General features: G+C 42.2%; 1 protein-coding gene across 2 annotated transcripts in view; it reads left to right on the forward strand.

Annotated features, from left to right (window-relative positions):
* Nucleotides 1-14,763, forward strand: part of LOC139056016 (mitochondrial 2-oxoglutarate/malate carrier protein) — a 34,955-nt gene that overhangs the window by 8,531 nt on the left and 11,661 nt on the right. For both annotated transcript variants that reach the window (XM_070533782.1, XM_070533783.1), the window contains exons 5-7: nucleotides 7,304-7,426; nucleotides 9,938-10,028; nucleotides 13,055-13,145. In XM_070533782.1, the coding sequence (XP_070389883.1) occupies nucleotides 7,304-7,426; nucleotides 9,938-10,028; nucleotides 13,055-13,145 (305 nt within the window). The remainder of the gene's footprint in view (nucleotides 1-7,303; nucleotides 7,427-9,937; nucleotides 10,029-13,054; nucleotides 13,146-14,763) is intronic.

Consider the following 14,763-nt stretch of genomic DNA (forward strand, 5'->3'; position numbering starts at 1 on the left):
AGGGAAAGGTGACCTCGCAATTTGCTTGCAAGCTCCTCGTATCACGTATGAAAGCGAAACTTGGCTGAAATGTTCACAGCAGCGTATGCTATCCACGGACTGTGTTATTTCACCAAGCCCGAGGGGTGGTTCGGGCCCCTTTAAGTATGTCAGGCTTTGGATTTCCTGTGACTACACCGCTAACAAGGTCAAACTAGATATGCTCTCAAGGCATGAGTGTCAAAGTGTAGTTGCAAGAACAACATGATGTATGTTACATGATTACATAATAATGAGTAATATATTGGATATGAAGCAGTGAAAGATGCATGCTTCAAACCATTAGTAATCCAGACGATGGTTTCAATAATGTCTGAACTGCAGAAAGAGACACAGATAATTTTGCGTGGTATGGAGAAATGTGGCTTACGTTGTGAAAAATGAAAATCTCTCTTTGCTGTTGTTGGTGTATGTGTCCGAAAAAAAAAAGAGTTCTGAGCAAATTGAGTATAGTGTTCTTTCTGAAAATTGAAGTCATTAAAATAACATTAGGAACTATTGGTAGTAGCTTGTGAAGCACGGTGGCCAAGTCGAATGCAAATAAATTATTTTCTGATAAGTTACCATTCTTATGGCCATTCCTACTGCAGTATAAACCACCACAGGTAATAAAGCATAGAGCCTGATGTGTGAAGCAGACATTATGCAACAGTCATAAGGGCTACTACATAACCAGTTATGGTATAGCCGATGTAACCATAAATAAAAGCATCATAAGGCAGAATATGAGGTCTATGAAATAAATAAAGAGATGCTTTTATGAGAGTCGTTGCAAGGCAGCCTCTTTCTTTTTACGTATGAGAAATGTGATGTTGAAATATCAGATAAGGGTGAGGAAGCACAAAAAGACTGCGAAGTAGTCAAGGTAGCAACGCAATGCAGCAGGGGTAAATTTCTCTGATCGGAATAAAGCACTTTACATTCTTTTTTTTTTGCTAAAATATATAGTTGTGTTATGACACTAAGTACCAACATTAATTAAATATTTAAGACATACAGTGTCATGAGAATACAGTGAAAACAAGACACTTAATTGTGGATTTGGAAAGTCAGTGAAGTACGATCTGAAGAGAGAAGGTCCCAAATTTAATCTTGAGCCACTTCTTGGCTGGTGAAAGTTTTGTGTTTTGCCACCTGTTTTCTTTCTCTTTTCCTTTCGACCAAATTAAAAAAAAAACATTGCCTGTGGCCAATAGCGCTGTTATATCTTTGCAGGTAGATTTCTGTAAGAGGCAGAAATTACTTCTATGAAAAATTGCAATGATCTGGTAGCTCATTACTGAGATAGATTCACCAATTAACTATCTGATTATTCAATTTAGGGAACATGTCAAAATTGTGAAATTGAAGTTGAGCAGTAGTGAACTTATGTCTGCTTAGCTGAAAACCAGAGACTGACATAACTCTCGACATACTCATCCCCAAAATCTGCTAAAATATGCATTGAGGTTCCGGTTAAAATTGTCCACAACTGCTTAAAGGAGGCTTATGGGAAACTGTTAACTGGAACACCAATGTATGTTGAAGTAGATTTTGGGGATTATTATCTCAAAAAGGATGCCAGTCTTATGGTTTTTGCTAAGCCGATGTGAATCACCTACTACTTGGCTTCTTTTTCATAGTTTCAGCTAGTGTCCTAAAGTGTGTAATTAAAAATTTACTTGGTGAATATTTTAACTAGCTACCTGAACATTTCAAATTGTCATGCGAGTAATGTCTGCCTTCTCAGGTAATCCACCTGAACAGGCCAACTTGTGCTATTTGCTCCATGAAATTTTCAAAAAGTCTGCTTGAACTGAAAAGTAATCACACAGTACATTTTTTTTTAGTTGTCTTCAGCCAATTCAACTGTGATTTGTATAGAGACGTGCTCCTGAAAAGTAAATCTAATTTTCGTACATTTGGCTTTCATTAATTCTATGTCAGTTAATTCAGCCTACTTTTTAATGTTTGAGCATCACAAAAGGGTGTCAAGCAGCTGTATACATAGGATAGATGAAGTCAAAAGCATGTACTTTTTGGGAGGACAGCATGTGTAATTACTGTAGAATTAAACAAGAGAGAACAACAGACGGCATACAAACATGTTAGCTGTGCCACACAAGCAAAGAGGGACCGGTGGATTCTCATAAATCTAATGCGATATCATTGGAAAAGTGCAATTCATCCAAAACTGATGTGCATATTTTATTGCTGAGCACAGCTATAAGTTCTGTGAACATTAGTGCCACACATCTCTAATACTAAAGTTGTCATCCTCCCCTTCTGACGCAAATGAAAAGGATAAACTACCGTGATTTCGTTGCTCCTGTTTCTGGTACGATGTCTCTTCGACAATATGTGCAGTAATCAACAACATGAAATCACCAGCAGAATGCACCCCAAATACCTTTAAAATATTTTTTTTCCCCATTTCTTGCACCAACTGTATTGTACGTGTATTGTACTTCTGTGTTATAGCGCACATTTTATCATTCCTCATACATTGTTTGGTAAAAATCACACGCCCCTCTATAATGCCTTATGGGGAAATGTACTTTTCTGAAAATACTGAAAAAGAAAAGGAAAGCAAATAACTACACAACCTGAAGACAGCAGTAGTGGGCTGTCTTATGTGCGGGGCAATTTCGCGAGGCTCCTGTATGCCAGCTTCTGACTGTGTGTGTAGAGCAACACTGTCTTTTATTCTCTCCCTTATCTCCTATTTCCCAAAGAACATCAGGGGAGAATAAAAAAGAAAACTTGCCAGACTGTAGTATATCTTTGAGTCCCGTAAAGTCAATTACTGCAAACAGTAATCATGAGTCCCTAAATCCTTGATACATTTAGGGAATCCCATGTGATCTTGAGAACAATGCTGCTGCACGACTGGAAATAGTTGAGAGAACTCCAAGGAACTCCTGAAAATCTTTAGGCAATGCCAATAGGCTTCGCTGTCGTTGTGTGAGGAAGCCTGCAGCTTGAATGCAATGACAGGTGTGTGCTGCTTAAGCTGTTATCCAGTTGGAAGCAGGATGTGCACGGCACGTATGGTTGGCGAGCTCGCTGTGAGGTGGCCTTTGGTTGGTTGGTTCTCCTGTAAATATGGCTCACACACTGAACAACACTGAAATCAACACTGAAATCAGTGGCTAGTTTGGCTATATTATATATGAAAGGCTAGGGACATCACTCTTCATATCAAGCTGCCGTTGCCATGGCAGCTTGCGCACAACAGTAATCTTTATCGGGAAACGTACGTAGGGAGTGCTACGTGCTTTGCATTGTTATCAGGAGTGCCTTATCATCAATTATGTGGTTCGGGTGCTTGTTTTGTGCTTGTTCTTTATTGAAGCGTATGCTGTTCTGTATGTTGTATGTGTGATTCCAAAGAATGTATGCACTGTTCGCTTCACTTTTCTGAGTGCTTGAAGCCTTTAATTGCCTCGCAGGGGTATGGCCCCACATTTTTGCTAACAGATGTTGACACGAAAAATGACGACCCACGAAAAACGACGACCAACTAGAGGCTGACAGCTTTGCTGTAAAATTACGTGAGGCGGCATAATAAGAAGTTATCGCCTCTTCATCACTGCATAATGGGTGCACGGGGGCAGGACTAATGAGTTCCACCTGACCAACTACTTGGAGTGGGCATGTGCTGTTCTTTGAGTGAAGTGAAGTCAAATTAGTATGTCCCAATAAGCGTTATCTATACGGCAAGCATTATCTGTCAGCTTACTCGATATGGCTTTGGCACATTGGTTAGAATGCTCAACCTGAAAAAGCAAGCTTTGTCGTTCAACCCTGTGCTGCATATCTGTTTTTACGTCACATTGTGCCATACACGAATATAGCCAGGACATATCAATGAGCGAACACAATCACAGGGTGTCTACCAACCGGGAAAACCGGGAATTCTCAGGGAATTTGAACAGTCTGGAAAAACTCAGGGAAAATTAACTCAGGGAATTTGTGCTTCCATCTGGGAAAATTAGCTGTAACTTTATTGAAAGGGAACGAAAGTCGTGTTAATGCTGGCTCCAGTAACAGAGGAATCGCAACGAATCGTCATTGACGCCGTGTCATCGGCACGACGTATTGCCAGAGTAGTTAACGACCGATTTTCTAGACGCCCGATTTTTCGGACATGCCCGATAATTTGCACGGTTTTGCGGCACCACCACGTACTCCATATAGTCAATGTATATCGCCCTGACTGCAGGTCTGAAATGGCATTAATCAAAGCCGCCACCGCCGCTATTTTGATTATCTCGCTGCCTCGAACCGGCACTCCCGCAGGCAGATCTGCTGGCAGCTGTAACCACCACCGCGGCAACGTTAGGCCTAGCTGCTTCTATGTTCGCTATTAAGCTTCTTGCCGTGCGGTGCTGTTTCTTTCATTGAAAGAATTCGCCGCTATCACCAATGGCACCGACTCCGCCTTTGTGATCCTCGCGATTGGCTTTGAAGCTCGCAGAGCACAGCGCGTTGCGTAATGCCAGTCCCCGAAAGTTAGCTTCGCCTCAGCACACTACTGTTAGGCGGTGAAGCATAACAAGCGTGGGAAGGGGACAATTGTCACGGGACACAGTATGTGTTCCTTAATTACACATGCGTGCACCCCGTCTCCTGTCACAGTACAAGCCCTGATATGCCTAATAAGCATACTGGCAGGCCTTCAGAGCTTTTTCAGACGTGCCTGTGGTAATTTTAGCCCTTAAAGGCAGTTAAAGACATGCATTAATTTTTCTCGTTTCAGACTGCCCGTTTTTTTTTTCAATTTTTTTTGCGGCCCCTCGGAAGTTCGAAAAATCAAATGTTGACTGTACAACTGACCAAGAGGATGCTTCAGATGATCCATGTGGTGAAAGCGTGGTAGAAGGAGGATGAGAAGAGAAAGGACCGACGCACTGAGGAATTAACGGGAAAGGAAGGGTGCCGCCGCCTTTTTGAAGGAGCTTGAGCAAAAAAACTAAGTGTTGGCTGACGCTGAGACACAGGTGTCCCTCATCCAAACCAAAATAAATTGTTTAAGCAGTGAAACCCAACACTGAGATGTTGTGTACGGGCTGAGAGTATGTCAGTACAGTTGAGGTTGACTTCCCAGCTGCTGAGAGAGAACCTTAGTTGTGACAAAGTTCAGGACCTCATACAGATAAGCTTGCTCTCAGTTGATAGAAATAGCTGATATTAAAAAAATATTTACTTATGTATGCATCTCCTTTTCATTCGTATTTGAAAATGTTCGACTCAGTTTGGAATGGGCTTTACCATTTCTTTCGCTGTGCATTTTATTAACACCTTCCTTCTGTTTTCTTTTTAAATAAATTGATATTACTCCTTACTATTCAAACTGGATTAAGTCATTTTTTTGTTTCATCATAGAGAGTGACAGCATCGGGCAACGTGGTGTCAGCCTGTCTTGACATAAAACAAAGTTCTGGCTCATTCAGGGAATTTCACAAAGGTGCTCAGGGAAAACCTGGAAAACTCAGGGAAAACCTGGAAAACTCAGGGAATTTGGAAATGTCAACTTGGTAGACACCCTGAATCACCCTGTTTCATTGCTTATAACTGCTGTTTGCAATTTAAAAGAATAATTTACCATTATACATCTTTGCACTTGACTGACACTGCCAAGGTGATTATGAATGGATTTAGGCTCATTGTTCTGGCCAAATTTCATTCAGTGCTTTTCGTTCGCTTGTTATGCATCTTGGGGTTTGGTGGTGTTCGTGCTTTTTGTTGTTACCCTCCTAAAATGGTAATTTGATGTGTAGTCCCACCCTGCCCTAAGATGGTAGAACCACCAGGCAGCCAGGACTACATTACAAATTTAGATTCGTAGCTCCTATTGCAAAAGAAAAAGAAAACTTAATAAGCTATACTCATTATTGCATAGTGACAAGATAGCATAGTAATGGCTACCAGTTTTGGACTTTCATTAGATAATGTTTACAAATTTTATCACATCTCAAAACAAGCGTGAGAGGGGATGTATGAAGGGAATTGTGAACCCGTGCGAGTCAGACATTTATACAGACCCTCTGGACGAAATATTCTACTTGTTCTGGGCTATTTGCAGACAAGCCACACTGCTATATTATTTGGGCTTGTGTTAAAAGTGCTATTGGCTTTTTGGCCTCGATTTGGGTGGTCACCCTGGCCAACAATGCTGAAACAGAAATGGAGCATTCGTAGTTTTCCCAGTGCACAGCCAAGCTGCTGGGTGCAATCAGCTGCTGGCATGTGTCTGCTTAGCTTTTCATTGACACAGCCTTCAGTCTGTTCTGTGGGCCAAGCTGCCGAGTGGAGCTGACTGCACCCAGCAACCTAGCTGCACCCTGCAAACAGTGCAAACGTTCCGCACTGCTAGAAAAAAGCAGAGGTTGTTGTGAGCATAAAAAGCCAGCTAGAGAGAGAGGAGATTATGATGTCAAAACAGAAAGACATGCGTAAGCACTATTTTGATTCTGCTCTCAGACATAGAGATTGATTTTTTAACAGATGAATGAACCTCTGAACTATCAAAAGCATCCACATCATTGGCCAACAAAGGATTTAACGTTTTTATTACTGTACGCACTCTTCGTTTTTTCTTGATTGGTTTGGTTTTTCTGATGTAGCTGCCCACTTCACCCATTTGCCACCATATGTAAACATTCATTTCGCTTGAATAAAATCCGTTGGTAGCTTGCCCTTTTATGCAATTGGTTGTGTCGTCCCTTTTCATTCATTTTGTTTCCCTGTTAAAACATAGCGTAAGAAAAATGAATATGGACCTAGTAGCCCTGTTTGTTGCTTTGATAAATAGAGCATTGTCCTGTGTTTATCATGTAATGCATAAGTGCCCATGTGTGTCTGCCTTGTCAATCTTGGACTGTTGGCGCTTTTTTCCTAATCTGAATATATACGTAATACTAATTTACCCAGATAGCAGTTATGTTGCAATGCTGTGAGAATACCAACAACGCATGCCTAAGAGCGTATCATTTTCAAAACACTGTTTCTTTAGTGTGAAGCTGCAGACCATTGCCAAAAGTTATCTCAGATGAATAAAGCTTTAGTTTGATAGAAACTTCCAAGACTTTCGTAACTGTACCTTTGGAAAATAGACGACAACTGTCTAGTACACGCTTCTTGAAGTGGAGGCATCAAGAACTTGCATGTTGTGTTGTTGTCCATAACAGTGTGATCTTGACTGCCAGATACTCGTAGCAGCACACAGTCTCTCTGATAAGTAGTGCTTAGTGACTTGATTTTTTCTGCTCTGTGCTCGCAGTAAGGAAGGTAAGCCGCCGGGCTTCCTGGTCAAGGCATCAATTGGAATGATGGCTGGTGCAGTGGGAGCTTTCTGTGGCACGCCCGCCGAGATCTCTCTCATTCGCATGACTGCAGATGGAAGGTGAGCACGGGAAGCACGTACACTCTTATTGCTTTACAGTGAAACGTTTACATATCTGTGCAAGAGAGTAACTAAACATTGACTGAATAAAGGGAAAATCAGACATCCACCCGTTCGTAGCAATTGCTACAAAGACCCGGACGAATTTTTCTACAACTATGAGGCTTTTCTTTCGAGGAACCCGTATGGGTTTCCTTTGTAGCAATTGCTACGAACGGGTGGATGTCTGATTTTCCCTTTATTCATTACTTCTCTCCACCTTGCGGGTTTCCGCAGAACTACTACGTCAAACTCTTGCCTTTGCTTCGTGTTGTCGACAAATTCGACTTCGCCCTGCCATCTGCTAGCCGCCTGGTTAGCTCAGATGGTAGAGCGGCTGCCCCCGAAAGGCGGTGGTCCCGGGTTCGAGTCCCGGACCAGGACGAATTTTTCTACAACTATGAGGCTTTTCTTTCGAGGAACCCGTATGGGTTTCCTTTGTAGCAATTGCTACGAACGGGTGGATGTCTGATTTTCCCTTTATTCATTACTTCTCTCCACCTTGCGGGTTTCCGCAGAACTACTACGTTAAACATTGACTGTTGGTCAATTTTACTGGTTATTGTGAAGTGTTTATACGCGAATCCTCAAGCGATTGCTTTGATTGCACGCATTGTACTAGGATTTCAGAAATTCAATTTTACCAAAAGAGCTACAAAAACCTGCAGGCCTTTATTTAACTATAATATATGTTATGGCAAACCATGTGGTAAAAAAAGAAGTCTTCACAACAACAGCGAAGCTAGAGACAGTGGTCCACTAAGGAGCGCACCAATTCAATGCAGCTAACAGAAAGTTCGAACATGCTCTGAATCAACTAGCGAAAATGAAATCCCCTTTCCTGGAGCAGAAAAACAGGCTGTACGTTAAACAGCACAATTCACGTCATGACTTAAATGCACAAGGTGTTCCATATCCAGTGTCCCATGCATCAGCGGGGCACATGCTGTATAGGTGGTCACATGTTTCATGCCATCTCTTGCTTTGCATTGACTGCACATTGTCATGCATTTCGCACCAATTGCTGGTCTAGGTCATCGTTTGTCCTGCCTTGTGTCAATGTAATAGTTAGGGAAAACCAAATCTATTGTGAAGCCACGTGCCAGCAATGTGCCAGATGCAACTGCATTGAAACGAACCTCGTTTCAATAAAGTTGCATCTGGCACATTGCTGGCACGTGGCTTCACAATCTCATTTCAATGAAGTTGCATCTGGCGCGTTGTGGGGTCTCACCCATGCTCTTGGGCCAAGGGAACAAAGACACAGTAGTGCAGACAGTCATAAGGGCATTTATTGCACCTTTCATACACTAATGCCTGCCAACCTAATTGCTATCCACACAACATGCCGATGGGCGCGCAACAAGTCTAGGAAGTCCAACTCACCACAACCAGATAGCGAGTGAATATGTTCACCCCATGCTGGACATCAACGCCTGATCGTTCGTGTGTAGCGTCATGTAAACAGTGATGCGTTGGAACGATTGTGTTCATCCATTCCGGTGTCCTGCCCGTAGGCCTCGTGAGACGATCTCGCAGCGCATGGATCGTCCACGCCACTCACCTATCCCGAGCCAAAGGAGTGCCCACATGTATTTGTGCCTGAGTAACCCCACCGTCAGGTGGCGTTAGCCGCACAACACTCATGCCATCTCTCGTAATACACTGCAACCACACCGACCTCCGCCGGCGTTGAGCTACGCAGAGAAGCCAGATCACAGGAGACGCGAGAGTCATGCGGGAAAAACAGTATCAGGGGATGCATGACAGTCGAGCATCCCCACATCCCCCGAACCTTAAATCATTACATACTCTGCCGAAACATGTCACACGGTCTAACATCAGCGCTCACTTCACGAACAAGAGGTAGTATGGTAGTGGCCACATCGAGGAAATGTTCAAGCACTGTCCGTAACATGCGTGCCGACCATGTCTCTGAGGTACACTGCTGGCGTCCGTTGGTCACAGCAGCAGTTATGCAGACTCGACTCAGAAAATAAATGCTTGAGCATTAATTTATATTATTATTACTACCATGGACCGTAATATTAGAATTGATCTCATCAGGTAAACATTTTTTCTTTATGCAAAATACTCTGGAGAGACATTTTATAAGCTGTGATGTGGAGCCACGATTTTTCTCAGATAAATCGAACATGCTCACTTTCTGAAATGTGATGTTTACTTTAACTTTGGATGCATGCATCATACGCATAAACACCTTCCAGGAATAAACTGCAGCACACAACTTGTCTGTTGTGCACGCTACAAATTTCACCATGAACCTTGCAGGACCCAACAGTGTTGTCTAGTGTTTGGCGTGGAATGATCCATATGCTAGTATTCAGAGAATGAATAGAAGAATGGCTTAGAATACTGAGGATGAAACCCTTTGGTATTCAGACTCATTCCTGGTGACTAATGCCACAAGAAAAGGTAGTAGTACATATACACTCGTCTTCCTCTCAACAGGTTACCACCAGCCGAGCGCAGGAACTACAAGAACGTGTTTGATGCACTTGTTCGGATGTCAAAGGAAGAAGGAGTGCTTACATTGTGGAGGGTAAGCGAGACCGGAGGCTGTCGCCAGGGCACGCACTTGTGCACTGACAGCTGGCACAAAGAGAAAAGAGAAAAAAAAGTTTGAGCAAGGCCCATCTCCGGATGACTGTTGACGTTATTGCAATTAGCATTCAGACATTGTAGCGACACATCGTATTGCCACAGCTTAAACGTGCCCTGTATGAGCTGTGTACAGAAGCCGGGCCCCTCTTTCATGCTTCCCTCTGGTCACACTGTGCTACCTAGCAGTGCACCCGCAATGTCTGTGTAACCCAAAACTGTGTTTTTGGACGGTTACCAAAACATACCTATCCCATCCTCATTGCCAATTAAGTGATGGCAAAATATTAGTATAGACTATGTAGCTTGTTACGGACAATCGAAAGCAACAAGTGGTGCATGCATGGCATTAACTCAACAATTTCATTGAAAAGACTCGGTTGACTGCTTTTATATGTGGCAGGGCAAGTACTGTGGCACAGTACTAGCCTACACAAGTGCTCTATCGTAGTCTGCAGTGAGACATGTCCTGTGCTTGCCTTGCCACGTGCAAAAAAAAAAAAAAACTTCACCAGTTCTTTCAGTTACATTGCTGCAAGTTTGTGCCGTGTGTCTATCATTGTCGCTATCTGTTGTCTGCAACGGGCTACGTAATCTGCACGAATGGCACACAAACAAGCACGAATAGTAACTTTGCTACCAGCCCTGCACCCAGTGATGCTTGATATAGGTGGGCCAACTGCAGTCCTCGTGGTAGTTTTGCAGATACGGAGCTCTCCATGATCACAACACTTACTGTCCCGAAGGCAGGAGGTGGGATGCACAAGAACTTTTGAGTGGCAAATATTGTGCAGAGACTTTTGGTGTGATTGTGAGAACAATAATAAAAAAGACGGTAAGAATTTCTTTTAGGAGGAATATCATTATTTTGGAATCTAGGTACACACAGAGGAAGCAATGGAAGGAATGGGCTCACAACTGTCAATAATGCTTGCCTACTCTTCAGTAGGAAGAAATAGGAAGGCTGATGGGAAAAAAAGGGAGGAGAGAAGAAGGGAGAAGATGATCTGAGATAACGTCTAGAGCTAAACTATGATAAATGCAGCATGGCAGTGGGAACAGAAAAAACAAAATTAGCGGTAGGTTGCACTAAAATAAAAGAATTAAATAAATAACAAAAATGTCATCCAGAAACAGTAATTAAAAGCTGTTCAAGCTCTTGTCATTCTTTAAATAGATGGAATAGGTACTGAGACACTCAGTTGCTTTTAAGTCAGTTGCTTTTAAGGAAATAGCGAGTATCCAAACTGGTAGACTATGTTGTATGATCAGTTTATAGGCTAGGCAAAAACGATGGAAAAGAAAGCAGCTGCCTGAATGATACCTTTCCTGTGCTTACAAGTGATACCAGTTGTTCTCTCTCTTTTTTAAAGTTGTAGCAGAATTAAAAAAAAAAGATCTCCTATGGCAGGTAGCACAAGTCCACCACCTTAGGTAGATTACTTGAGTAGATGGATATTAATTGCATTAGGAATTGCAGTAAACATATAGTTAACTATCAAATTTTGGTTAATTAATTGAACTACTCACTTTATCGGGCACATTGTGATCAGTGAATTGAGGCCAATGAGTTCTCAAGGCACATCCAACTGAAAAAAATTTTGAAGCTTGTACCTGTTTTGAGATAAGAACAGTCAAACTTGCAGCAAAATGCACTGTTGTTCCACCTACTCTATTTAATGAATCGTCTTCTTACGCAGTGCTGATCAAATTTAACTGGAACATTATTGCATATCATTATTTTGACATCGGTGTTGGTTTCAGAATTTCGTCGAAGTGAATGTGCCTTGCAAACTCACTGCCTCAAATTTGTATATTGCAATACCCGGCCTACAGTGACAGTTTGACAGCCAGTGAAATTTGTTAGTTGGTCAGTTATGCTTGAAGAAAAGAGCGCTACGAAGACGGGGACTAAAAGAGAAACATGTGCGACGGACAAGGCGCTACTTCCAACTAAATGTATTTTTGAAGAAACAGGATTTTAAATAGATACAATCTAGAATGGCCCATCGTGACATCACGACCTCCCTAGCTCATTAGAAAAGCTATTTCTTTTTCGTTAAGCGACACTGAAGGGCAGCTAATGCACGTGCCCTTGGCCTTTGCAATGTAGAAAGCTTCTAATATCTCCCGTTCTAGTCTATCTCTAGACTGTGCCAGAAAGCCGGTGTCACGAAGATATGGACGGCAATTGTGACATTTGCAGTGTTCTGCCAGATGGCCCCCTGCATTGTTATTTACAACCCAATTGTGCTCACGCGCCCTTTCATTAAAACACCGTCCGGTTTGACTGATATAAACCTGTTGGCAACTTAGGGGTATCTCATATACAACATTACTTTTGCAAGCCATGTACTGCGCTGCATGTTTCTTAGAGCATGGTTCGGGCTTGGCCTTTGTCAGCATAGGGCATATCTTGGCCAACTTACACGGTGCACTGAAGAGAAGCTTAACACTGTGCCTTTGTGCCACCTTCTTAAGGTTGTGGGACACCCTGTGCCAATAAGGAATCACATGTAATCTCTTCCTATCAAATGGCTTTTTTGTGTTAGTGCCCTCTCTTGCCTGTTTGATCTTTTGAAGAAGCTTATCGCAGATGCTAGAGATCAAGAGTGAAGAGAAACCGGATGGGCGTAGCCTTGAAACTTGGTTATTGAAACCGCTTTCTACTTTGTGTTTGCAAGTTTTATTTAGAGCTTCTTTTAGACAAGTCATAGCAACTCCTGTTTTTACTAGCTTGGAGTGCGTAGTGTCATATGAAATTAGCTGCTTGTTCAACCTTGGCTGGTTGAACAAGCAGCTAATTTCACTAATTTCAACCTCTTTGGCAAATGTCCAAATGCTACGATCCTGCACTACATTTCATTATAGTATGACTGTAGAAATACCCTCTAGACATGGTTACTCCTTTGGGCATGTCACTTCCACTGAGAGCATGCCCATTCCATGCCTGGTGCTCTCCCATAGGGATGCGTACCAACAATTGGCCGAGCCATGGTTGTGAATGCTGCCCAGCTGGCCTCATACTCTCAAGCCAAGCAGCTGCTACTCAACTCAGGTAAACTGGCAGGGAAAAGCTGCCAGGTGGCAGGTTCTCATGATACACCACTGCAAATGGAATTATGCATCATGTTTATGCTTTAACATATGGGTTTCGGGAGAACTGGTGGAGACAAATTGAGCTGACTCAGCTTCTATAGAAATAAGGCAGAAGGTAAACTTAACAAAGCAGTAATTGTGGCCAAAAGCATTATCAGATTCACATGTTTTTTTTTTGGATACAGGTTTTTGTGTGTTAGATGAAAGCAAATACAGTAGAATTCTGTTATACTTCAGTTCCAGCTGATACAATATTTTGCTTAATTCAATGCTGTAGGAAAGTCCTGCTTGTGGCAGTGCATGTCTGTGGGCCACGCCTTCTGTAATTTGGATAAAAGAGATGGCCCACATCGAGATGCCAGTATAGGCCCATATTGGTATACAGTTTCCAGTGTACATCCATGCCAATATTTCTCTGGTATGCTATTATGCGCATTGACACTCCCAGAAACTAGTCATTCACATTCATTAATTTGGTGATGTTAACTAAATAGTAACAGTGCAAGTGACTTCAATTTCATCCTGTGCTTGAATATCAAATAAGCCGACAGTGCTACTGCAGCTATAACATCATATGTTAACTCTTTGAAGACTTAAGATATGTAACATAGAGTGCTGCGAGAAATGTGCAGAGGCAACAAGAGCTTGCAGTGAGTGAAAGCAACATTTTGACTGCATACCTGCCAAATTTAACAATTTATTAATTAATGTCCAATTTTTAGATCATTCTTATGATTACTCTATTTGTGCCAATAATTTTACTTTTTATTTGAGTCCATTTTAGGACAACATTTATTGCAAAGGAATACAAATACAGTCACTTACCAATTCTTTTATAGCTCGATTACTCTCGTAGCAGTGTCACTAACTTATAGAACTAATGTATAGTGACAACTGAAATTTTGACCGCCATTATAGCAATGTTTTATCAATAAATTTCGTAAACATTTTGTTTGTGGCACAGAGTCACTAATAAATAGTCAACATCATCATTAGTCATACCATATTTAGTATATTTCGGCATATTTTGGTACTTTTTGGCATCAACGGTAGTAGTATTTTACAAATTCTAAGGTTGGCAGGTCTGTAAGTGGTAGGCCACACCACTTCAGTACAGTGCAGTAAAGGCTCTGGGTGTGCTCTGGATGTTGTCCTAGTGCAAGCCTGCACTTGGAAAGATGTGCCCTCGTATATGTTCCCCGATGCTGCTGGTGCGAGTTCTCTAGACACTGGCGAATGCAGCAGCAACGATGACATTGCCCTTACTGTACTCAGTAGGTGCCACTTGAGTGCCATTTGAACAGGATGCTTTAAGGCCAACTTTGAATCCACCCGTATTGTTAGATTGCCCTGACAGAAACATTGCAAGGTTCGTTATGTTCTGTGAAAGGAATCAATGAATTGATGAAGAAAGTCACAACCCAGGGAAATGGGCAATTCTTCTGCAATTCAATTTGTCCGTGACAGATTGTGTACGTTGCAAGTATGCACCAGCAGTCTTGGAGGTCACGCTCTGTTTGGTGCCACTGCCTACTTTAAAAAAGAGCACCACTCAGACAGGGTGCCACCTTCCTTAA

The sequence above is a fragment of the Dermacentor albipictus genome, chromosome 2 (genome assembly GCF_038994185.2).
Source record: "Dermacentor albipictus isolate Rhodes 1998 colony chromosome 2, USDA_Dalb.pri_finalv2, whole genome shotgun sequence".
NCBI lineage: Eukaryota > Metazoa > Arthropoda > Arachnida > Ixodida > Ixodidae > Dermacentor > Dermacentor albipictus.